Source organism: Microchirus variegatus (genome assembly GCF_963457635.1).
Source record: "Microchirus variegatus genome assembly, chromosome: 16".
Lineage (NCBI taxonomy): Eukaryota > Metazoa > Chordata > Actinopteri > Pleuronectiformes > Soleidae > Microchirus > Microchirus variegatus.
In genome coordinates, this window is record NC_139817.1 from 2602954 (window position 1) to 2629319 (window position 26366).

A 26366-nucleotide genomic window follows, 5' to 3' on the forward strand; every position below is an offset into this window, starting at 1 on the left:
GCACGTTTGTTTTTTTTTGTTTATTCATTTATTCGTTTGTTGTGTGACCTCCTCATGTGAGTTAAAAAACAGCTGAGTCAGCGCTTTCTCTGGTCAGGATGTCCAGGAAACATGTGGGGGGGTGACGGTGGTGGTGGGGGGGGGGGGGTGATGGTGGTGGGGGGGACGGGGTTAGAGAAAAGGCTGAAAAGAGGCCGAGAGCTCGAGTCCAGGATCAGAAGAGTCCAGGATCAGGAGACATGGACGTCAGTCGGAGCTCAAAGATCCTGCTTTTTTCTCTGATGACGACGACGACGACGATGATGATGACGATGATGATGAAGACTTCAGCTGCAGCACAACAGGTAACTGCACTCATTCACTCATTCATTCATTCACTCATTCATTCATTCATTCATTCACTTCCAGACAGTTTCAATGTAAAGAGATGTAAAATAAACTTTGTGTTTGTGTGTGTGTGTGTGTGCGTCACTTCCTGTTTACCCTCCACACCCTCGTCTTTATGGGATTACGATCGCTATCGCTGTTACCATGGTGACGTGTTCTGTTTTTCCATGTTTCCCGTCCAAAATAAAATTCCATAACAGTCACGTGACCGGATTTGTGACAATAAAAGAACAATCCGTGATTTTATGGACGGATGTAATGAATAAAGAAGGGGGGGGGGGGGGGGGGCACGTGATGGTAACTATGGTAACTGCTTTAAAATGTATTAAAATTGGTGCTGATTTGACACTTGTTAGTGCTAATGCTAATGTTAGCTTATGCACCAGAATTGTATTGTATTGTTATTTTTTTATGATTTTATTAAAGCCAGAAGAGTAAGTCCTTGACAGAAAGCTCTAATAATTAAGTTTTTTAACAGTGAGCAGCTCCCCCTGCTGGACAAAAACAGGCACAGCATCAGTGTTGCCGCTACTTGGTCTTAGCCCTTTGGATTTTAGTATTTAGAGTTCTAAGGTTTAGCTTATTTTAGTCCATCTTTTTGGTTTGTTTACCTTTGTTTATCTCTCATTCTAATTCAGTCCAGTTTTTGGTTAAGCTTAGCTAGCTTAACTCTTCAGTTTAGTCAAGTTAAGCTTAGGTTTTATTTTATTTTTAGCACACTTCAGAACAGTTTTGGCTCAACTTAATTTAGCTTACCTTCAGTTTGATTTGGTTTAGCTTAGCTTTTAATTTTGCTTATTTTAGTCCAGCTTTTTGGTTTGTTTACCCCAGTTCACCTCTTAATCTAATTCAGTCTTAATTTAGCTAGCTTGTTTTGTCTCTTTGTGTTTGTAGCTTAATTTAGACCAGTTTTGCGTTTATCTGTTTTCGTTTAGGTTTTATTTTAGCTAAGGCCTTAATTAAGTTTAATATATATTAGGTTAGCTTTGTTAGCTTAAGCTTATTTGGTTTCACTAAGCTTTTTGGTAGGTTGAATGTTTAGTTAATCTTAGCTTAGTTTAGATTCGACTTTAGCTAACACCCTAATAACATTTGATGAGTTTTTAATGAACGTTCTGATGTCGCGTCTCTTTTGTTTGTTTGTTTGTTTGCGTCAGAACGTTTGCTCAAACTCGACGGTGCTGAGGACGCGGTCGTCCTGTCACTCGTGCAGCGTCAGTTTGTTGATCCCGTGTCCGTCGGGATACAAACAAACGCCGCACTCCGTCACCCAGGACTGCAGGTGAGTCGCGTGAAGGAGGCGCGTCCAGACGTCCACGAGGAAGAGCTTCTTAACCTGTGCGTGTTTTTCAGGTACTACATCAGGACGGCCAGCCTGAGATTACCACTGAGCGGCTGCTCTTTCGAGTGTTACCGCGAGGTGGAGCTGAAGAACTGTTGCCCTGGTTACTGGGGACCAGACTGCATGGGTAAAGGAACCAATAACAGAGCAACTTCATGTCTAATGTCCGTGCTAAGCTAGCACCTCTAAATTGCTGACAACATGTACGTGTGCAGCAGTTTATCTTAGCATAGTGCCACTATCGAGCCACATTAGCTTTAGCTGCTGACGCTACCCGGACTACCCCTTTCACCAGAGTAAGGGGGAGGAGCTGGGGGTGGGGACAGCGTGACACATGTCACATGTCCTCAATCCCTGGATCCAGGAGTCCAGGATGCAGGTTTATACTCCAGGGACCAGGACTTCCTTCCTCACTGCACACTTTGGTGTAGAATCAGAAATTTTGCTGACTGACTTACCGTGTGACTGACTCCGCCCCCAACACACACACACACACACACACACATTCTTGTACTTGCTGCACACTGGGGACCAGCATTTCCACTTTATAAATCAACACAATTAAAGAACTACTGGGTGCAGTACCATAAAATGTCTGCAGGCGGAGCCCCAGAGCAAAAAGTGTGTGAATCCACCAGGGCTGGAAAATAATGGGCTTTTGTACCATATTGAGGACCTCTGTTAAAAACACAGTATAGCATGTTTAATACAACCTCAGGAAGTGATTTCAATGACAACAAAGTGAGGAACGGCCAAAATGTCCTCACTTCGTAAAAATGTCCTCACTTTGTTGGTTAAAAACCCCTCAGGATGCCGCAAGTAGAAGAACACACACACACACACACATTTCTACTTTATAAATCAGCACAATTACAAATTATCTACTTCATGAATGACATCTACAAAGAACCTATTGGGTGCAGTACCATCACATGTCTGCAGGTGGAGCCCCAGAGCAAAATGTGTGTGAATCCACCAGGGCTGGAAAATGATGGGCTTTTGTAGAGTAGTCAGAGTATAGCATGTTTATTACAACCTAAGGAAGTGATTTCAATGAAAACAAAGTGAGGACCGGCCAAAATGTCCTCACTTCGTAAAAATGTCCTCACTTTGTTGGTTAAAAACCCCTCAGTATGTCACAAGTACAAGAACACACACACACACACACACACACACACACACGCATTTCCACTTTATAAATCAACACAGTTACAAATTATCTACTTCATGACTGACATCTACAAAGAACCTACTGGGTGCAGTACCATCAAATGTCTGCAGGTGGAGCCCCAGAGCAAAAAGTGTGTGAAGCCACCAGGGCTGGAAAATAATGGGCTTTTGTAAAGAAGTCAGAGTATAGCATGTTTATTACAACCTAAGGAAGTGATTTCAGTGAGGACCGGCCAAAATGTCCTCACTTCGTAAAAGTGTCCTCACTTTGTTGGTTAAAAAACCCTCACTGGTCCTCAGTATGCCGCAAGTACAATAATCTGCTGACTGTTTCCTGTCCTCGTGTCAGAGTGTCCTGATAGCGCCGACAGACCCTGCAGCGGCAGAGGCGTCTGCTCCGAAGGACTGGGAGGGAACGGAACCTGCAGCTGCAAGGTAACACACACCTGAGACACACACACACACCTGTAATATACACACACACACCTGAGAATTGTGTGCATGTGTGTGTGAGTAGGCGGGCGTCGCGGGAACAGCGTGTGAGGACTGCCTTCCGGATCGTTACGGCTCCACCTGTAGCTCGGTGTGCGCCTGTCGCCACGGCCTCTGCAACGCGGGATTACAGGGCGACGGACGCTGCACCTGCTTCTCAGGATACAGAGGCCCGCAGTGCGACCAAGGTCAGTCACCTGACCTCTGACCCCCGTCTGTGACCCCTGACTGACCCCCGTCGTTGACCTCTGACCTCTCTCGGTTTGCAGAGATCGCGGAGTGCGCGGCTCTCGGCTGTCCGCAGTTTTCTCGGTGTATGGGAGAAGCCCTGACGGGGAAGCTGGTGTGTCAGTGTGCGGTCGGTTACCAGAAGTCAGGAGAGCAGTGTTTGTGTGAGTCATTATGTCATAGTTATATCATAATAATATCATTTTTGCAGACTGCAAATCATGTTTGTGTTTTAAAAATCGTGTTTCGGCGTCATGTGGCGCCACCTGCCGCCGTCAACCGACCGTCGCGGTCAGTAGAGTCTCAGCTGCCCGAGCGACCGCCGGTTGCCATTTACGTCAGAAAAACGGAAACCTAAAAGACCTCGGTGTTTTTTAATTATTGAATGTAGTAACTGTTTTTGGCCACATCCTTTAATCCTCAAGATTCTCCCCGAGTTTGACACTCGTTAATGCTAATGCTAATGTTAGCTTATGCTCCAGAATTGTAGTGTATATTTTATCATTTCATTAAAGCCAGAATTGTAAGTCCTTGACAGAAAGCTCGCATAATATGTTTTTTTTAACAGTGAGCAGCGCCCTCTGCTGGACAAAAACAGGCACAGCATCAGTGTTGCCGCTACTTGGTTTTAGCCCTTTGGATTCTTGCCTATTTTAGTCCATGTTTTTGGTTTGTTTACCTTTGTTTATCTCTTATTCAAATTCAATCCAGTTTTTGGTTAAGTTTAGCTTAACTCTTCAGTTTAATTTAGCGTACCTTCAGTTTGATTGGGTTTAGCTTAGCTTGATCCATTGATAACCCTAACCCACATTCTTACATATGGCACCTTTAATACTCAAGATTGTCCCGGAGTTTGACACATGTTAATGCTAATGCTAATGTTAGCTTATGCTCCAGAATTGTCAATGTTTTGGCGTCATGTGGCGCCACCTACCGACCATTGCAGTCAGTAGAGTCTCAGCTGCCGAGCGACCGCGGGTTGCCAGTTACGTCAGAAAACGAAGCCTAAAAGAACCTCTGTATTTTGAATTTCAATGTAGTAACCGTTTTCGGCCACATTCTTACATACGGCACCTTTAATCCTCGAGATTATCCTCGAGTTAATCCAGAGATTATACCCGGATTATCCAGAGTTTTTGCTTGACATCTTAAACATGGCATAAAAACACACGAATCCTCTTTTGTCCGCAGCTGTAAACCCGTGTCTCCGGCAGCCGTGTCACGTCCACGCGTCCTGCGTCCACACGGGTCCAGGTCAGCACATGTGCGCCTGCAACGAGGGCTACAGCGGGGACGGACGCGTCTGCATGGTCGTCGACCCGTGTCAGACCAAACAGGGAGGCTGCGCCGGCGAGTCGGCGCGGTGCGTCTTCGACGGACCGGGGAAGGTAAGAGGGGAACGGTGGGGGTTTTCCCACCAGACCAGGATTAAGATGGAACAGTTCATGTCTCCCGGGGGAGGGGGGGAGCGAACTAACCCTGCCGCGTCTTTGTTGGCGTTTTCAGTCTCACTGCGAGTGTCTTCCTGGTTTCGAATTCCTGTCCAACGGCGGCTGCAGCCTGAAGGAACTGTGCGGACCTCGCTCCTGTCACGCCAACGCCAACTGCACCACCGCGGGTCCTGGACAGATCGAGTCAGTAAACCCGCAGAGCACGATCTGTTGTTAAAGGGATAGTTTCGGAATTTTGGACACGAGACCTATTCTCCAACTCAGCCGGTGTGATGGAGACGTCTGGAGACGTTTTCAAGAAATTTCATTCAGTTCTTCTAGTGGGGTCGTACCCATGTTCCCCGTTTTTCCCCAAAAAGGTCCTATGTTCCCCACTTTGTGGAAGCCTGGGTGTGGAGCTCCAGGGTAAAGGCTTAGGGTTAGGGTAAGGGTTGGGGTTCGGGTTGGGGTTAGGAGTTAGGAGTTAAAAGAATAAAACTTAAATAGCACTGGCCTACTGATCCGGTTGGTGGTGGAGGTCCAGTCCAGGGTCGGCGGACGGGACCAGGGTGTGATCCCCAGGCAGAGTTCTGGGCAGGAAAGAGGGGGCCCACTGTGGAGAGAAGTTAATTAAAATCCAGTGAACTTTTGATGTTCCCCACTTTGTGGAAGCCTGGGTGTGGAGCTCCAGGGTAAAGGGTTAGGGTAAGGGTTAGGGTAAGGGTTAGGGTAAAGGGTAGGGTCTTATGTACCCCTGGTCCTTTTGGGTGAAAGCGGGGATCATAGGACCCTTTTTCTTGTCGGTATGAGCGTTTCTAATGCCATGCTAACTTGCGCTAGCCATAGCGCCAGCGAGCTCGGCAACTAGAAGAACTGAATGAAACATCTTGAAAACGTCTCCAGACGTCTCCATCACACCGGCCGAGTTGGAAAACAGGTCTTATGTCCAAAATATCACGGACTATCCACCTTGAAGGTGTGGTGAGGTCTGGCTCACGTCCCTCTGTCCCTCTGTCCCTCTGTCCCTCTGTCCCTCTGTCCCTCTGTCCCTCTGTCCCTCTGTCCCTCTGTCCCTCTGTCCCTCAGTTGCGTCTGTCTCCAGGGTTACGTTGGCAACGGTAAGGTTTGCTACGGCACCATCATGCAGCGTCTGAACGAGCTGAACACAGAACCCGGCGGACAGTGGAGCGGTCAGCTCAGCAAAGCCATCGCTCTGTTCGGTAAGCGTCTCTCGTTCCTTTCCTGTCGTCGTCGTCGTCGTCGTCGTCGTCGTCGTCGTCGTTCTGTCCTCGACTCTTCTTCCAAAACCTCTGTCCTGTTTCCAGGTTCCGTGTCGTGGCCGCTGCAGAACCTCGGCCCATTCACCGTGTTCGTCCCGATCAATAAAGGCTTCAAAGGAACGGCGGTGAGAACCACGATCCGCTGATTAAATGATGGAAGCTCTTAATATTTTTTTTGCTTTTGTTGAGCTTAAGTTAGCTTAAATCTTACTTTAAATAGTTTTAACTTAGCTTTTAGTTGAGTTTAATGTAGGTTGAGTTTTGTTTTTAGCTACTTTTTTTGTTACCTTAATGTTGCATAGCCTTTAATTTGGTCAAGCTTGGCTTTAAGTTTAGCTTAATAGAAGATTAGCGCAGCTTAATTTAGCTTGGCTTTAATTTTATGTGGGACACCCCTTAAATGCATATACGTCTTCAGACTGTAGGGGGCAGAATAACAGAATAACTGTGAGTCAATGACGTCACGGTGTCTGAAAACAAAATCACTTCAATGTTAAACAACTAGCTTAAAAGATAGCTTAATATACACCCTTTTTTAGCTTAATTTGGCTTAGCTTTTATTTTATTTGGTTAGCCTTTAGTTATATCTGGTTTAGCTTGGCTTTTCGCTTAGCTTAATATAAGTCTCTGTGTCTTCACCTGTCCCTCTGTCCGTCCACAGGTGAAGACCCTGACGGCCGACTTGTCCAAAGCCAAGTACTTGTGTAAGATGCACATGGTGGCCAAGATGATGCCGTTCGACAGCCTGAAGAAAACCGACGTCTTCTACACGCTGACCGGGAAAACAGCCGAGACGGACACGACGCTGGGGGTGAGCGGACGTCCTCGTCTCTGCCGTCCGTCCTCGTCGTTGTCCCCCCCCGTCCCCTGACTGAGTCTTTGTTTTTAATCCAGGACTCTCAGACGAAGATCCGCATCCACGGCAGCAGACAGAAAGGCGTCATCGTGCAGTCCGACCTGGTGGCGTCCAACGGGCTGATCCATTTGATCAATAACCTCATGCAGAGCGTGTCTCCCACGGTGGACAGTGACCCCGAGGTAGAGGACGGCGGGTTTAAGCAGGCGTGCGACGCCGTGACGACGACGACGACGACGTCCACCGACTCACCCGTTTTTCGCGTTTTTGTTTTTCCCCTCAGGAGAACCTGATGAAGATCATCGGCGACTACGGGAAGTTCGAGACGTTCAAGACTCTCCTGGAGGTACGCTTCCTGTCACGTGGTAACGCCGTATTCGTGGCGTCATATCCGGGGGGGGGGGAACAATGTAACGACGATGCGTTCGCTGTCTCCACAGAAAACCGACCTGGCGTCAGTCATGGATCTTCCCGGCCCGATCACCGTCTTTGCCCCGACGACTGCAGCCTTTCAAGCCATGACAGAGGGACATCTGTCTTACTTTACCAGCGCTCAGGTAACAAATGCGTTTTCTGTGGTTCGGAATCTGTCGGATCGCGAAATCATGTTATGGCGTCATGTGGCGCCACCTACCGCCGTCTACCGATCATTGCAGTCAGTAGAGTCTCAGCTGCCGAGCGACCACGGGTTGCCAGTTACGTCAGAAAAAAAACGAAACCTAAAAGACCTCGTTATTTTGAATTTTGAATGTAGTAACCTTTTTTGGCCACATTCTTACAAATGGCGCCTTTAATCCTCAAGATTATCCTCAACTTGTTAATGCTAATGCTAATGTTAGCTTATGCTCCAGAATTGTAAGTCCTTGACAGAAAGCTCTAATAATATGTTTTTTAACAGTGAGCAGCTCCCTCTGCTGGACAAAAACAGGCACAGCATCAGTGTTGCTGCTACTTGGTTTTAGCCCTTTGGATTTTTGCTTATTTTAGTCCATGTTTTTGGTTTGTTTACCTTTGTTTATCTTTTATTCAAATTCAAGTTTAGCTTAAGTTGTCAGTTGCGGAAACAATGCAAAGGCGATCTAGCTAAGCTAGCTCCGTCCTGACAAAACTCTTTGAATCTTCAGGGTCACAACAAACTGCTGGAGCTCATCAGGAACCACGTGGTCATGTCCACCTCTGTGAGTACGATCGTCTTTACCTGAACTCAACACTGCTTCTTCTGTGACGATGATTTCTTTTACCTCCTGTTTTCAAGCTGGAAGTTTTTAACGCCGCGTCGAGCCCCAGGATTTTGACAATGGCCAATCAGGTTCTGGAGATCAACGTGACAGAAAATGTGAGTGTCAAATTCTGGAAGACAAAGTTTTTGTCAAGTTTTGGACCAATTTTTTTTTTCAAAAAAATTGTCAAATTTGGGACCAAACATTTTTTTTCAAAAAAATTGTCAAATTTTGGACCAAATTTTTTTTTTCAAAAAATTGTCAAATTTTGGACCAAATTTTTTTCCCCAAAAAATTGACATAATTTTGGACAACAAAATGTAGTATGACTTTACGACAGTATAGTTTGTCAAATTTTGGACCAACATTTTTTTCAAAAAAATTGTCAAATTTTGGACCAACATTTTTATTTCAAAATGTTTTCAAATTTTGGACCAACATTTTTTTTCCCAATTTTTTTTCAAATTTTGGATCATATTTTGTTTTGATTGTCAAATTTTCGACCAACATTTCTTTTTCATTTTTTTTTTTACATTTTTTGACCAATTTTTTTTTTTAAATTGTCACATTTTGCACCAAAAAAATGTTTTCCAAAAAATTGTCACATTTTGGACCAAAATCTTTTTTTCCAAATTTTTTTTTCGAATTTTGGACCAACATTTTTTTTTCTAAAAAATTGTCAAATTTTTGACCAAAACTCTTTTTTCAAAAATATTGTCAAATTTTGGACGACATAGTACAGTAACAGGGTCGTCTGGACCTTTCACCGCTCTGTCGTCTCTCAGGGTCAGTTCCTGGTCAACGGCGCGGCGGTGGTGGAGGCAGCCGTGGAAGCGAAGAACGGACGCCTCTACGTGATGGACGGAGTCTTGGTTCCGGCCTCCGTCCAACCTGTGCTTCCCCACAGGTGTGAAACCACCGAGACCAACAGCGTCCAGGTGAGACTGACTCACTGACGTCGGACAGTTTCAGTCTCTCTATACAAGAATCTGACCTTCTTGTTTTGAAGCCTCCAGAATCGCAATTCGACCGACAATATGTTGACGTTTTGCGGGGGGGCAGTATTGGATGATACCAGCTGTCAATCACACTGGCGTCCACTCATATGTTGCCGTACTTCCATACATCTGTATTCTTTTAAATCATGTTGTAGTAAAAGAACTGGAAATTATTATGAATCGGTCGGCCCCCGGGGTACAGAAGGGAAAAGGGTCCCCCCACACCCCGTTTCAGGGATTGGGGTGGATGAAATTAGAGATTAAGACACTAATTTCCCCACAGAAATCTTATAAATGAAGAAGTTCCTTTTCCCATAGACTTCTATTAAAATGAACTTCATTTGCAAGCAGCAGATTCGCCCCCTGGTGGCTACACAGTATATTCTCACTTCTGCATTGGCGTCCTCAGGTGAACCAGAAGATCTACTTTTCATGTTTGGTCCCTGTCCCAAAAACTCACCATCGAAACCCAGTGAAATCACAGCCGTGGCTAATGCTAAGCTAATGCTTGAACCAAATTAATTTTTTTGCGTTTTCAGGGTGAATGTATGAGCTGCTCCAAAGTCAAACTGGCTCAGTGCTCGTCCGGAGTTTACCTGGTAAGTCAGCATTAGCATTGTAGGAATTATTGCCATCGTTTGTATTGTTAGCATGATTAGTGTAATCAGCATTGTTAGCATAATCAGTATGGCCGGAAATGTCAGCATAATCAGCGTATTTAGCTTTATTAGCACAGAATCGTCAGCACCGTCGGCATTGTTATATCAGAATAAGCACTGTTAGCATAATCAGCGCAGTTGGTACCATCCTCATTGTTAGCATAATCTGCATCATCATCATGTGTCACAACCCTGATAGACCATCAATCTGTGTTGTACTCTAGGGTTACTACACTTTCGGATGTGTTTACACGATGTCCATTGGAAATCCGCCCATCGTGGTGCCGGCCAGGGGCTGCGCGATGCTCTGTAACCAGACTGTGACGGTAAAACGACGACAACAACAACGCGAGTCACGTGGGTACATTCACTTCAGCGCTGACTCTCTCTCTCTCTCTCGGTTTAGACTCAGGCCTGCTGTAAAGGTTTCTACGGCGACGACTGCACTCCATGTCCGGGTGGATACCAGACCCCGTGCTCCGGACACGGTCAGGTCAGACGGCAGACACATCACTTCTAAGTGCTAACCTTTGTTTTAGCTAGTTCTGTTATTCATGGGAAGTTTTAAGATCCTGTATATGTCCGTGTAAAATTTAGCCCTTGTGGTTAGCGAACCTCCCTTATAACCGGAGGGTTGCCAGTTTGATCCCGGGCAGGTCAATACGGTGGCCCAGAGGTGTCAGGCCAAATACAAACGCCACAACACAAACACAAAAGCCACAAAACAAATACAAAAGCCACAACACAAATACAAATCTGTTGTGGGTTACTTCCGTTGTGGCTTTTGTATTTGTGTTGTGTCGTTTGTATTTGCGTTTTGGCGTTTGTGTTGTGGCTTTTGTGTTTGTGTTGCGGCTTTTGTGTCTTTGTTGTGGCTTTTGTATTTGTGTTGTGGCTTTTGTGTTTGTGTTGTGGCGTTTGTGTTTGTGTTGCGGCTTTTGTGTTGCGGCTTTTGTGTTTGTGTTGTGGCTTTTGTATTTGTGTTGTGGTGTTTGTGTTGTGGCTTTTGTGTTTGTGTTGTGGCGTTTGTGTTGAGGCTTTTGTGTTTGTGTTGCGGCTTTTGTGTTTGTGTTGTGGCGTTTGTGTTTGTGTTTGTGTTGTGGCGTTTGTATTTGGCCTGACACCTCTGGGCCGCTGTAGGTCAAGGGCTGGGGTTCCTGTGATCAAGTTACTCAATCCCCATTGACGCCCCCAGTGACTGGGTTGATTGGACATTCTCAAATGCAACCCAAGCCACAGGGGGAACCACATCCAGTGGACTCCATTTGCCGGGTCCAAATGTTGCGCCAGGAATCGTAAAAAAAAAAAAAAAAAATGTCATGGTTCTTTTTTACGGTGTTTGGTACCAAGGATTGTTTACTTTTACAGTGCTCAGAAGGCATCGAGGGAAACGGCTCGTGCATCTGCGAGCCCAACTTCCGCGGCTCTCGCTGTCAGTACTGTTCGTCCCCCAACAAATACGGACCCAACTGTGACAAAAGTGAGTCCTCGTCTCCCTTGTTATGACGTCATTACAGGTGTTGTGCCGTGTCAGCCTCACCTGTTTGTGTCCGCCCCCCCCCCCCCCCCACAGCCTGCCTCTGCATCCACGGACAGTGTAAAAACCAACCGGAATCAGACGGCCGATGTAAACCGGACTCGTGTCTTGCGGGCTTCACCGGCCTGTTTTGCGAGCGCGCGACGTCGCCGTGTTCTCATCAGTTCTGCCACGCCCACGCCGACTGCGACTTCAGCCAACAAGGGCCGAAAAGGTGAGTCCGTTTTGGAGCTGTTCTGCCAGAGGAACAGCAGGAAGCGGTAGAGAAATCAACACGTGTGCTATTTGTGTTTTTAGGTGTGTTTGTAAACCCGGTTACCGAGGCGACGGCATCACCTGCGTGGAGTCCGACCCCTGTGCGCAGCCTCTGCGCGGCGGATGCAACGTGAACGTAAGTCGCGCTAAAGCCGCGCTTCCACCGAGTGGAGCGGTTACATTTGGTTCCGAGCGGAATAGTACCAAAAACAACCAAGCGTTCCTTTGTTTGGCACCCTTCCCTTGTTATGGGTACATGTTATAAAATTGAACGATACGGTCAGGGTGGAGCCAGACTGATTCCACCCACGACAAAAAAACTTTACTCGCACCAGTACGATGTTACGCTACGTGGTCATCCGACACATCCCACTCCCCCCCGCCTACCAAGTAAAAGTACTGTTCTCAGTTGGAATGCAAGCCAGACCCCACGGGCCATTCCGAACCATACCGTAGTGTTTGACGGGATGGCAGGAGGTCCTGTATATGTTTAAATAAGTATGAAAAATGTCCATGTAAAATTTAGCCCTAGTGGTTAGCGAACCCGTCTTATAACCGGAATGTTGCCAGTTTGATCCCGGGCAGGTCAAGGTTCTGGGGTTCCCGTGATCAAGTTACTCAATCCCCATTGACGGAATGCAAGCCAGACCCCACGGCTTTACCTTTCCTAAAACCATACCGTACTGTACCAGACTGCCTCGTCCCGCCACGTTTGACTCTGTACCTGTTTGCTGCCCCCTGCAGGCTAAGTGCATAAAGACAGGACCCGGGACTCACATCTGCCAGTGTCTGACGGGATGGCAGGAGGACGGAGACGAGTGTCAACCGATCAACAACTGCAACGGTCCGGACCGAGGAGGCTGCCATCCCAACGCCACCTGCATCTACGTCGGACCTGGACAGGTGCGGTTTTATCCTTTTCATTGGGTTAGGGAACCCCCCCCCCCCCGGGTCTTGTCTCTGACCCCTAGCCCTGTTTTTGTCCATCCCACACAGAGCGACTGCAGCTGTAAATCTGGGTACAAAGGAAACGGACGCGACTGTGAAGCCGTGAACCAGTGCGTCACCGTCGCTGGTGGCTGCCATTACCTGGTGAGTCGGGGGCGACGCATCACAGTGACCTTCGTACCCACACCAAGGTCACGGTGACTTACTTGTTTGTGTCCTCAGGCCACCTGTCGCCTGCTGTCCTCTCAGTGGACATGCGTGTGCGATGACGGGTACATCGGGAACGGGCAGCTATGTTACGGTGCCGTGGATCAGGTGAGTGTGGTGCATTCACTGTCAAACATGTTTTCAGGATGTTATTATGCTAATAATGCTAAAATAATAACGATGCCAATAATTCTTTCAATGCTAATAATGATGATTATGCTCACTATGCTTAAAGCTAAAAAAAAAAATAACAATGCCAATAGTTGCTACAATGCTAATTATGCTGATTATGCTCACTATGCCAATAATGCTAAAAATAATAACGATGGCAATAATTCATACGTTGCTAATGATGCTGCTGATGTTCACCATGCTAATAAAAATTCCTACAATGCTAATAATGGAGATTATGCTAACAATGGGGATTATACCAACTATGTTGATTATGCTAACAGTTCTGCATACGGCACTATGCTGCAATAATTGCTACAATGCTTATTATGCTGATTATGCTAACATTGTTGATTATGCTAACAATACTAACAATGACACTGCAATGCTAACAATGCAGAGGGTGTTAACATTGTTGATTATGCTAACATTGTTGATTATGCTAACTATGCTAACAATACAATGGCAATAATTCCTCAATCGCTAATGATGCTGATTATGTAAGAACGGACGCTGCAACGAAGGACTGACGGGTGACGCTGTGTGGTGCATTCACTGTCAAACATGACTCAGCGTTCCTGATGTTTTCAGGAGCTGATGGCGCTGCCCGACACCGCCGACTTCTTAAAGTGGACTAAGGTGAGCGTTATCAGGAGAACCTGGTCTCGGTCCTGGTCAGACCTGCTAATCTTTGTGTTCCTGACACGGTCTCTGTCTCTTTGTGTCTCGTCTTCAGGACTCTGGTTTGTCTCTGGTGGATCAGAACATCACCCTCCTGGTTCCGTCTTCAGCCGCCGTCGCCAAAATGTCCGCCGAAGACAAAAACTTCTGGACGACGAAGGGGAACCTGCCGAGTCTCGTCAGGTCACAGTGATTTTTTTCATTCTGACGTGATTTTTTTTATTTTTTTTAAAAAAGAGACAACAATGTAAACAAAGTTTGTTTTTATCTCGGACAGAAATCACATGATCGCAGGAAACTACCCGCTATCCAACCTCAGCTCTGTGTCCTCCATCAAGTCACTTCTCACAGTAGCACTTCCTGTTTCGACGTCCAATGAGGCGAGTCCACGGAGATGATGCTGTGTGTTGGCTCCGCCCACAGGACTGTTAATGTCCTCTAACCTGGTTGTACGATGTTTGTTCTCCCAGGTCGTAACTGTAGGTGGCGCCGCCATCACTACGTCCAACATCGCTGCAACCAACGGCCTCATCCATATCATTGATAAGGTAAAGATGACGATGATGTAGCTTACGCTAACAAAGAGGATGATACCAACTGTGCTGATTATGCTAACGGTGCTTATTCTGATAACAATGCTGATGGTGCTGACGATTCTATGCTACTAAAGCTAAATATGCTGATTATACTGACATTTCCCGCCATGATGATTATGCTAACAATGCTAACAATACAAACGATGGCAATAATTCCTTCGATGTTAATGCTGCTGATTATGCTCACTATGCTAATAATGCTAAAAATAATAACAATGCCAATAATTCCTACAATGTTAATTATGCTCACTATGCTCATAATGGTAAAAAATAATAACGATGGCAATAATTCATACATTGCTAATGATGCTGCTGATGAACGCTATGCTAATAATGCTAAAAAAACAATAACAATGCCAATAATTCCTACAATGCTAATAATGGAGATTATGCTATCATATTCCAACTATGTTGATTATGCTAACAGTTCTGCATACGGTACTATGCTGCAATAATTGCTACAAGACTAATGATGCTGATTATGCTAACATTGTTGATTACGCTAACATTGTTGATAATGCTAATTATGCTAACAATACAATGGCAATAATTCCATAATCGCTAATGATGCTGATTATGCTAACAATGCTAATGACACTGCTGATGATGACATTGACAATGAACACAACACTGTTTTCGTCCACAGGTTTTGGTCCCCGACAGGAAGTTGAGCGAAGGGCTACTGGCGATGCTCGCACTGAGACCCGAGTTTTCGCTGTTCAGATCATACGTCATCGTACGAACACACCTAGCACACACGCACGCATGCACGTAGAAAACGCTCACATATGAACACGCGCACTGACGGAATCTGTTTTCCAGGATTACAACCTGACAAACGAGATCGAACGAGCGGACGAGTTCACCCTCTTCGCTCCGACGGACGCGGCCGTCAACGAGTACCTCAAGAAAATGGCTGCCACCGCTCTGGTATGACCTCGTTCTTGTTAAACATAAGCTAGTTTCCACGTCACGGGTCAGCGGTTGCTGCTCACAACAGGAAGTTACATTTATTTGGTCGCCGTAACAGGATGTGAACACGACGCGTTACCACGTGGTGGCAGGAGAGCGCCTGCTGAGGACCGACCTGCAGCCCGGCGGATACAAGCAGACGCTGCTCGGATTCTCCTTCCAGCTTAAAATCTTTCCCCAAGACGGAAAGGTCGGGAACCTGACACTGACGTCGTCATCTATGAACACCTGAGCACATGTGGTCCTGACTCTCTGTCTCTGTCTCTGTCCCTGTCCCGCTGCGTCTTGTTTTTGCAGCTCTTCGTCAACAACGCTCAGATAAACGAGTCCAACCTCCTGAGCGGCAAAGGCGTCATTCACGGTTTGTCGGCCGTTCTCCAGATCAACAGGAACCGATGCGACGGCGCGGTGTACAAGAAAGTCCCGGTAACGCCTCCCGGGAGACAAATGAGGGACACGAATGAGACGAGTTCAGCTGTTTATTAAACATGTCCTCTGTCCTCTGTCCTCTTCACAGGGAATGTGTGTTGACTGTTTGTTCGCAAAATCTGCGATCTGCCCCAACGACACCGTCCCAGACGTAAGTCATGAAGACCGTCCTCTCCTTTGAGACGCTAGCTAACGCTGAGGGTTTTCCGTGTCTGACCTCCGACCTCTTCTCTGCAGAAATCTGTGAGGACCAGGAAGTGCATGGTGAGCAGAATGTTCGAAGGCGAGCGCCTGCTGTCGATCGGCTGCAGAGCCACCTGCCGCCAAACGACCACGGTACGTTTGCGTCTCCTGTGAGACACGAAGGCGCCGCGGTCAGAGACGCGGGTCATTGTTAACCGCTCTGATTGGTCGTCCCCAGCAACCGAAGTGTTGCGCAGGGTTTTTCGGGCAGCACTGCGAGCAGTGTCCCGGGCTGAAGGGTCAGCCTTGCTACGCTAACGGCGCGTGTTTGGACGGGACGAACGGGACCGGCGTGTGCCAGTGTCAGCTCGGCTTCAACGGGACGGCGTGTGAGACGTGTCAGAACGGGAAATACGGCGTCCACTGCGATCAGGGTTAGTATGATGTTCACTATTCCTACAATGCTTTGCAAGGCAATGGGGAGCATCTGTATCTCTGCATGTCCCCCAATGTCCCCCTAATGTCCCTATAATGTCCCCGTTTGCCCTCAGAGTGCAAATGTAAGAGCGGACGCTGCAACGAAGGACTGACGGGTGACGGGACGTGTGAGTGCGACGTCGGCTGGAGAGGAGTCCTCTGTGATGAAAGTAAGACGACAAAGACGCAGGGACAGTTTAGTTTAGTTTAGTTTATTGGGTTTTTTTGTTAACAGGGACCATGTACAGAACAGGTTCTATACCAGGGTTAGCTAAACAGCTAATTTGCACCTGTGGTCCCTGGGCAGGATGTTCAGTCGTATTCATTGTACGCTGATGACTGCGTTCCGTTTCGCAGAGATCGCGTCCACAGCTGACGAACTTTGCGGCCCAGTGAAATGTCACACCAGCGCAAAGTGAGTCCAACCGACCGACGTCATCATTGTGCCCCCTGCTGGACGCTGTCTGCCCTCACGGCTCATTCTTTTTCTGCTTTCTCGCAGCTGTGTCACCGGACCGACCGGCCCTCAGTGTCTCTGCGCGGCGGGATTTTATGGAAACGGGACGTACTGTCAAGGTAAAGCATCGTCCCTAAAGCACCTTTGTCCGTTTGTCGTCCGTTGAGACTCACCATGCTCCTGTGCGCAGCTAAAGACGCCTGCGCCACCAACAACGGCGGCTGCAGTCTGTACGGCGTCTGTAAGAAGACGCAGCCGGGACGCAGAGACTGCGCCTGTGTCAGCGGCTACAGCGGCGACGGCCTCATCTGCGTCGGTAGGTGTCTCGTCCGGGTTGTTTTCAGTTCAAGTAGATTCTGTATTTGAGCCGCAGCGGGGGATTTTTTTTTCCCCTCACAGAGATCAATCCGTGTCTGGAAGGAAAGGGTGGTTGTCATGCCAACGCCGACTGCATCCACATCGGACCAAATAAAGTAAGGACGCGCTCCCGAGTGTCCGACTTTGAGTTGGCCATGTATGATTGTTGCTAACTGACCGGTGATTCCTTGTGCAGACGTCCTGCGCCTGCAGCGCTGGTTACTCCGGTGATGGACAGCGCTGTGTCATGATCAACCTGTGCGAAAAGGTAAGAGAAATCTGGGTCCTTGAAGGCAGCGCAAATGTCGCTTCCATCGAGCTACAGTTCGGTTTGGGACAGTATGAAACGGTGACGAAACTCCAGCCTGACCTTAGCGTAGCATTTTACTCTGGTCAGGACCGTATCTTTGTGACACCCGACCGTATGTTTGTGACACCAGACCGTTTTGTGACACCCGACCATTTTGTGACACCCGACCGTTTCTTTGCGACACCCAACCGTATCTTTGTGACACCCTATCATTTTGCAACACCCGACCGTATCTTTGTGACACCCGACCGTTTTGCGACACCCGACCGCTTCTTTGCGACACCCGACCGCATCTTTGTGACACCCGACCGTTTTGCGACACCCCACCGTATCTTTGTGACACCCGACCGTTTTGCGACACCCAACTGTTTTGCGACACTCGACCATATCTTTGCGACACCCGACCATAACTTTGCGACAGCCGACCGTTTCTTTGCGACACCCAACCGTATCTTTGTGACACCCGACCGTTTTGCGACACCCGACCGTTTCTTTGCGATACCCGACCGTATCTTATACCCTTATACCGTATCTAATCCTAACCTACCTGACCGTTTTGTGACACCTGACCGTTTTGTGACACCTGACCGTTTTGTGACACCCGACCGTGTCTTTGTCTGTCTCCAGAAAAATGGCGGCTGTCATCAGTCAGCGCGCTGCGCCATGGTCACCCAGGGTGTCCGTAACTGCACGTGCAGGACCAGTTACCAGGGAGACGGATTCAAATGCAAAAGCAACGTGGAACGGGTGAGCACCTGAACACAAGCACCTGAAACTCACCCGTCTTCCTTCCCTAACGCCTGACGCGAATCTTTGCAGGAAATCCTCGTGCGCAGATTACGAGAGTTCTTCTTCGGTCTCGCGGTGAGTGAAAAGCTCAAAGTTTCTGCGGCGCCCCCTGCAGCAGAGACGACCGATTTAACGGCAGGAAACTCTGTGTTTTCAGGTGGCAGAAATTTCTCTAAAAGGCCGCGGCCCGTTCACCGTCTTTGTTCCGACAACTGCCGCCTTTGAAGCGGACAAAAAAGGCATCAGCAAGGTGACCGATCGGTCGTTTTTACCCAGAGTTCTGTTGGGTTTTCTCTTCCGTTCACCTCGTCGTCACTGCTCTGTCTTTTCAGCTCAGAGAAAAAGACACTGTTGGCGCCATCTTGCGCGGCCACATCGTCATGTGCCACACGTTGCTTCCTGCCGACCTCAGTCGCCCCCGGAACTTGACGACGCTGTCTGGACGCGTCCTGACCACCAGGTCCACCCAGGTACTCTGACCTTTAACCCTAGCCCTCGATCTAAGTCTTCTGGACTTTGACCACCATCGCGATTGAATTTGTGTCATCGTGTCAATGACTGAATCGAATATTTCAGGGCAGCATCTTTGTCAACGAGGCTAACGTCACGTACAGCGATGAGCCCAGCATCAACGGAATTTTCCACGAGATCGACAAGATCCTGCTTCCTCTGAAGGAGGCGGAGCCGAGCAACGTGAGTTCACGTTCAAACGATCAATGAGTTCGCGATTAATCGACCGCTGGTTATCTAAAAACTGTCTCGACACGTCTCGCACACAGCTGACCCTGAACGACGTGACCAATCGCCACGGTTACAAAACCTTCTACAAGCTGCTCCAGGTGAGGCTCCGCCCCCCCGGACCATCCCACCACTGGGCGTGGTCACATGACGCTGATGTTTTTGTTTTTCCACGTGTTTCAGGACACAGGTGTGGTGACGACGCTGTTCCAACCCGTCACCCTTTTCCTGCCGTCTGACGCCGTCATGGCGTCGCTGCCGCAGCAACAGAAGGACTTCCTGTTCCACCCGGACAACCAGGCCCAGCTGGTGGAGTACCTGAAGTACCACATCCTGCAGGGCCAGAAGGTGATTCAAAGCAAACGCCAACGCTCAGCCACCAGGGGGAGCTCTGTACTCGTTGTTTTAGCTCCTCCCCTCTTTCTCAGGTTTTTGCCGAAGTTCTGGTCCACCTGGACGCGCCGCGGACACTCCAGGGCTCGCCGCTCTCCTTCGCGTGCGGCGGACCAGACAACATCGTGAGTGCGGCGGGAAACATTCTCGGGGGAAGTGGGCGAGGAATCGAAATGACGGATCAACTTTTTCTTCAATCAGGGAGAAATCTTCGTTAACGACGCAAAGTGCCGGATTACGCAAAGACACCTCCTCTTCAACAAAGGCATCGCCTACGGGATCGACTGCCTGCTAACGCCGCCGAGCCTCGGAGGACGCTGTGACGAGCAAACAACCTTTGAATTGAAGGTAACTCCTCGGTGTCTGCGGCGCCCCCTGGTGTGTGTGTGGGCGTCATTGTTTTACACGAATAAAAATTAAAAGCTGCGTTTTATTCTTTGGCAGCTGAGCTGTGGACTGTGCCGTTCCCAAGCGACTCGCTGTCCTGCAGGATCCAAACAGAAGGTCTGATCTTCATTGTGGTCTCTCTGTGACTCCCCCCCCCCCCCCGTGTCACTTCCTGTCCTCATTGTCTCTTCCTGTTTCCAGGAGATTCAAAAGTGCGACCTGCCCAACCTGTATGTTGCCAAGAACTCCGGCTGTCTCAGCATCTGCATTGTCAAAATTTGGCAGCCAAAGTGTTGCCGTGGTTACTATGGACGCGACTGTTTGGGTGAGACGACGGCTTACAAATGTTACCGTAGTAACACAATGATCATATAATCACATCAAAAGCTTCATCGTTAAATTAAAAACTACATTTTTCTAATATAAATTTTGTTTGAAATAGTTTAGCTTTAAAAAAAATAAATTAAAAAAAATTTCCTAAAAATTGTATATTTTGAGATCAAAAGTGAGCTAGTTTTGTCACTGAAGCATTTAAATTTAGAGGATTTCACACACTTTTTCTTTTAATATATTTTGTCACATTTCTGCCTCTGCATAAGTTTTAACACAATTTGCTCCTGTACAAGTTTTGTCTCATTTGTGCTTCCGTACAAGTTTTGTCACGTTTGTTCTTCCATACAAATTTTTGTCACGTTTGTGCTTCCATACAAGTTTTGTCACGTTTGTGCTTCCGTTTAAACTTTTGTCACGTTTGTGCTTCCGTACAAACTTTTGTCACGTTTGTGCTTCCATATCAAGTTTTGTCAAATTTGTGCTTCCGTACAAACTTTTGTCACGTTTGTTCTTCCGTATCAAGTTTTGTCCTTTCGTTTAAAGTTTTGTCACATTTGTGCTTCCGTACAAAGTTTTGTCACATTTGTGCTTCCGTACAAAGTTTTGTCACGTTTGTGCTTCCGTACAAAGGTTTGTCACGTTTGTGCTTCCGTACAAAGGTTTGTCAGGCTTGTTCTTCCATACAAAGTTTTGTCACGTTTGTGCTTCCGTTTAAACTTTTGTCACGTTTGTGCTTCCGTACAAACTTTTGTCACGTTTGTGCTTCCGTATCAAGTTTTGTCAAATTTGTGCTTCCGTACAAACTTTTGTCACGTTTGTTCTTCCGTATCAAGTTTTGTCCTTTCGTTTAAAGTTTTGTCACATTTGTGCTTCCGTACAAAGTTTTGTCACGTTTGTGCTTCCGTACAAAGTTTTGTCACGTTTGTGCTTCCGTACAAATGTTTGTCACGTTTGTTCTTCCGCACAAAGGTTTGTCAGGCTTGTTCTTCCATACAAAGTTTTGTCACGTTTGTGCTTCCGTACAAAGGTTTGTCAGGCTTGTTCTTCCATACAAAGTTTTGTCACGTTTGTGCTTCCATACAAATGTTTGTCAAGTCTGTGCTTCCGTACAAGTTTTGTCACGTTTGTGCTCCCGTACAAACTTTTGTCACGTTTGTGCTTCCGTACAAACTTTTGTCTTGTTTGTGCTCCCGTACGAACTTTTGTCACGTTTGTGCTTCCGTACTTCAGAGACCAGGTTACACTTGCTTTGTAAACTAAGTTGTGACATCATTCACATACTGGACATCATCATCTGTTTACCTGTATCCAGTGTGTCCGGGTGGAGTCGCCTCCCCGTGTAGTAACCGTGGTAAATGCGACGACGGTCACCTCGGTAACGGCACCTGTACGTGTGACGCAAGCTTTGGGGGCGTGGCCTGTGCAGAGTGCGACACGGGCTTCTTTGGGCCCACCTGTCGAGGTGAGGGTCCTCCAGGGTGACGGGTGACGCCGACGGTGTCGCTGCGCTTCGGCCTAACGTTGTCTGTGTTTCAGCCTGTAACTGCACTGAACACGGGTCGTGTGACGACGGACGCAGAGGGACCGGCGGGTGTTTCTGTGAGGCCGGCTGGACGGGCGAGCGCTGCGAGACGCCGCAAGGTGAGTCGTCGCCGCTCAATGACGCGCGCACGCGCACGCGCGGTTGTCTCGGTGTCTCCATTTTGTCCTCTGTGCGTGTCCTCCAGCGGACACCCCTCAGTGCTCGCCGCCCTGTTCCCCCAAGGCCGTCTGCAAAGAAAACAACACCTGCGTCTGTCGGCCGTTTTACGAAGGCGACGGATTCACCTGCGCAGGTGAGCATGCGCGGCGCGACGTCGCTCCCTGAAGACGCCATCGTCCGTAAAATGTCGTTCACAATGTGTCCCCCCCGTGCGTCCTCAGTGGTGGACATGTGTCGGGTGTGGAATGGCGGCTGCGCCAAAGGAGCCCGCTGCGCTCAGAAAGGCGGTCAGGTGACCTGCACGTGTCCGCGGGGACACTCCGGGGACGGCTTCACGTGCATGCCCATCGACCCTTGCGCCGCGGGAGACAACAGCGGCTGCCACGAGCACGCCGTCTGCACCATGACGGCGCCGGTGAGGCTGAGCTCGCGTTGACGGGGTTGCGGTTTTGCGTTTTTTGTCTGTCCTGACGTGACGCGTCTCTGTGAACAGGGGAGGAGGCGGTGCGCGTGCAAAGACAACTACATCGGCGACGGCGTGACGTGTGAGGTCAAACAGCTGCCGATCAGCCGCTGTCTCCAAGGCAACGGACAATGTCATCAAAATGCCAAATGTACAGATCTTCACTTCGAAGGTAACCGTCCGATAAATGGAAACAACATCGGTTTAAGTTGAAAGTTTAGGGCTTTTGTTGCAGCCGGTTACTTCAAAGACTCTCGTGAATGTAGGATTTTTCTGTTCTCTATTCCAGACTCGACGCTCGGCGTGTTTCACATGCGCTCGGACGTCGGTCAGTACAAGCTAAACTTCACCGCGGCTCAACGCGCCTGCACTGCCGAGGGCGGCGCCCTGGCTACGTACACTCAGCTGTCCTACGCTCAGCAGGTCAGTAAACGCACCACGGGGGGGGGGGGGGGGGGGGGGTTCAACACACCTGCTCCCTTGTTAAAATTAAAAAATCTGCTGCCCCCTGCAGGGTGGGCTCAACATGTGCGCCGCGGGCTGGTTGGACGAGGCGCGGGTGGCTTATCCGACCACGTACGCCAACCCCAACTGTGGTTTCGGACACGTTGGGATTGTGGATTATGGCGCACGCAAGAACACGAGCGAGACGTGGGACGCGTTCTGCTACAGGATGAAGAGTGAGAGAAGAAGACGGAACACATTCTAATGTTTTATTCTGTTATATTCTTTACGTTTTTTGTTTTTTAAACGACAAAAATATAATATTTTTGTAGTTAAATCAACGACAGAGGAGAGAGGGAAATGCTAATGCTAACAGCAACAGACAGGAAGTTGTCCGAAAGACAGATAAGAGTAAGCGAAACATAGGTAAATGTAGTTAAAATTATTCAAAACAAAGCTAAAAGTTGGCAAAAGTATAGCTTAAAGTTCACAAAAATAGTTATAGTTGTATTATAAATAGAAATTTGCCTAATTAGAACACCTATTTTTATATTTTTATTTCAGTTATATCTGTGTTAAAATTGTGTGGTCAGTGACATGAGAGGGAGGGAAATGCTAACGGAAGCAACAGACAAGAGGCTAGCCAAAAGATAGTGAGGAGTTAGCAAAAACAAAGCTAAATGTAGCTAAAATTATTCAAAACAAAGCATGGAGATGGCTAAAGTTGGCTAAAAGTTATCAAAAAGAACGGCTAGCAACTGTGACAAAAATAGCTACATGTTAGCCAAAATAAAGTATAAGGTTAGTAAAAAATAGTTGGCTAAAAGGTTATCGCATTAAAACAAGGAAATACATTAAGAAATTAATAAATAAAAATGTGGGAAAATGTAAAATATTTGTAGCTGTTTTGCTCAACAACAGCAGAGGAGGCTAAAATGCTAACTGCAGCAACAGACAAGAAGTTGGCCAAGGCTATAGAGAGAAGTTAGCATACATGACATGCAAATGATAGCTAGAAGTGAATTTAGAATCTGTGTGAAAACTGTGCGCTCAATGACAGCAGAGGAAGCTAAAATGCTAACTGCAGCAACAGACAGGAAGTTGGCCGACAGATAAGAGTTAGCGAAGGCATAGCTGAACTGAAATGTAGCTACAATTGTTCAAGAGAAAGAAAAAGACTTAGCAAAAGAAAGCTAACGGTTAGCAAAAAAGGTTAATTAGACATAAAATATACTTTTTCGTTGATGTTCAGAGGTCCAGTGCGAGTGTGTCGTCGGTTACGTTGGAGACGGATACAAGTGCACAGGAAACTTGCTGCAGGTGCTCAGGTCCACGCCGACCTTCTCCAACTTCCTCACTGTGAGTCTCGACGTCCCATGATCCTCTCGGAGTCTCGTTAACCTTTGACCTTCACTGCGATGTCGTGACCTCCTTCTTCCGTTTCCTTCTTCATCAGCAAATCCTGAACTACTCTCAGACGTCGGAGCCGGGCAAACGGTTCGTGAAGCGTCTGAGCAACGTCACGTCGCCGGCGACGCTGTTTGTCCCCGAGAACGACGGTCTCCCCAGCAACCAGGTCAGTCCCGTCACATGACCTCGCCCCGTGTCTCTCTCTCTACCGTCCGTCCTCGGACGTGTCCTCACCCGTCTCTCCGTCCGTCCTCAGACGCTGTCTCAGCGGGACATTGAGTTCCACCTGGTGGACGGCCAGGCCCTGGTGGTCGGCAACTTTAAGAACGGCAGTCGCATCAAAACCAAAGTCGGGAGCCTGACGGTCACCGGTGTGTCGGACCTGCTCAACCCGAGCGTCCTGGTCTGTAGCGCAACTCGTGTCCAACACAGGACTAAACTAAATATTGTCCAGTCGACCAATGGTAACGCTCGCTTCCTCTTCCGCAGTCGTCTCATTACATCAACAACCGCTTCGTCACGGTCCCCGACGTCGTCGCCTCCAACGGCTTCATACACGTCCTCCAGGGACCCCTCAAAGCCCCGCCCCTTCGCCACGAGGTGAGTTGTCGTTGTCGTCGCGGCGACGCAGTATCCTTACCGTCCTGAGTGAACATGTAAACGCAACGCTGTCTGTGATTGGCTCTCCGCAGATGCACGCCTCGCACAAAGCGGGAATAGGCATGGGCGTGACGCTGCTGGTCGCTCTGACGGCGGTGGTTCTGTTTGTGGGTTACAAGTTCTACACGCAGACCAGCAGAGGGCTCCACTTCCACTACTTCAAGGTGTGTAACTATTATTCTTCATTACTGTTAGCATCATTACCATTGTTAGTATCTTAATTACGGCTAGCATCATTACCATTGCTAGTATCTTCATTGCTGCTAGCTTTATTACCATTGTTGGTGTCTTCATTACTACTAGCATCATTACCATTGTTAGTATCTTCATTGCAGTTAGCATCATTACCATTGTTAGTATCATCATTGCACTTAGCATCATTATCATTGTTAGTATCTTCTTTGCAGTTAGCACTATTACCGTTGTTGGCGTCTTCTTTACTGCTAGCATCATTACCGTTGTTGGCGTCTTCTTTACTGCTAGCATCGTCACCGTTGTTGGTGTCTTCTTTACTGCTAGCACCATTACCGTTGTTGGTGTCTTCTTTACTGCTAGCACCATTACCGTTGCTGGTGTCTTCTTTACTGCTAGCACCATTACCATTGTTGGTGTCTTCTTTACTGCTAGCATCATTACCATTGTTGGTGTCTTCTTTACTGCTAGCATCATTACCATTGTTGGTGTCTTCTTTACTGCTAGCATCATTACCATTGTTGGTGTCTTCTTTACTGCTAGCATCATTACCATTGTTGGCGTCTTCTTTACTGCTAGCATCATTTCTATTATTAGTATCACCTTAAGCAAGATTAGCTTGATTGTCATTAGTTGTTTGTTAAGATCTTTAGCTTAGTTGTCGTTACCAGTTAGCATTACCAGTTACTAAAGGCTTTTTTTAGTTGAAGGTCTTTGACGGAGTCTCTCTGTCTTTTGAATTCATCAGGACGAAGAGGAGGAGGAGGAGGAGGAAGCTCCGCCCATCGACTTCAGCCGCAGCATCGCTAACCCGGTGTACGACTCCGCCCCCGAAACGACCACAAACGACGTCACAGTGAGTCAAAGTCTTCGGCCGATGTTTTTAAAGTAAAAGTTAAGAATTTAAAAAAACCCGGACGTTAACGATGCGAAACGTTTACAGGACGACAAACGCGAGGCGGCGGTCGCAGTGTCGTACGACCTCCTGCAGGACGGCTGAGGGGGCGGAGCTTCGCACGACCTCCTGCAGGACGGCTGACCAAGTGAAACGATGTGTTCAGGTTCCTCTGATTTAATCTGTGCAAAAATAGTCATCGGCGAAACGTTGATTAAAATAAAAGTATTTTCGCCTCATTTTGTTTCGGTTTGTTTTTGTCCACGTAAACAAAAGACTGAAGTTCAGACACGGCAGGTGAGCGAGAACGGAAACTTT

At 47.7% G+C, this 26366-nt stretch overlaps 1 protein-coding gene across 1 annotated transcript; it reads left to right on the top strand.

The window, feature by feature from the left end:
• Positions 1-305: 305 nt before the first annotated feature.
• On the top strand, positions 306-26204 carry stab2 (stabilin 2; the record flags this gene model as incomplete). The annotated part of the gene is made up of 68 exons (XM_083902844.1): positions 306-344; positions 1545-1669; positions 1741-1856; positions 3249-3334; positions 3417-3579; positions 3661-3783; positions 4811-5007; positions 5126-5253; positions 6136-6269; positions 6375-6454; positions 6991-7140; positions 7224-7367; positions 7469-7531; positions 7626-7742; positions 8310-8363; positions 8441-8521; positions 9191-9343; positions 9943-10002; positions 10287-10388; positions 10469-10555; positions 11431-11542; positions 11636-11813; positions 11897-11990; positions 12599-12757; positions 12851-12946; positions 13025-13117; positions 13772-13819; positions 13917-14044; positions 14139-14241; positions 14332-14409; positions 15104-15193; positions 15280-15387; positions 15488-15619; positions 15727-15855; positions 15947-16009; positions 16096-16194; positions 16280-16475; positions 16593-16688; positions 16876-16933; positions 17021-17094; positions 17166-17291; positions 17375-17448; positions 17529-17600; positions 18270-18389; positions 18462-18506; positions 18589-18692; positions 18769-18901; positions 19008-19124; positions 19211-19270; positions 19353-19517; positions 19598-19687; positions 19764-19910; positions 20007-20066; positions 20151-20274; positions 21595-21744; positions 21819-21923; positions 22010-22117; positions 22206-22399; positions 22478-22619; positions 22737-22870; positions 22962-23127; positions 24144-24250; positions 24348-24467; positions 24558-24704; positions 24791-24901; positions 24994-25125; positions 25902-26009; positions 26097-26204. 68 exons carry the CDS (start codon positions 306-308, stop codon positions 26151-26153), a joined length of 7554 nt encoding a protein of 2517 aa, XP_083758970.1. The 3' UTR covers positions 26154-26204.
• Between the last annotated feature and the right edge of the window lie 162 nt (positions 26205-26366).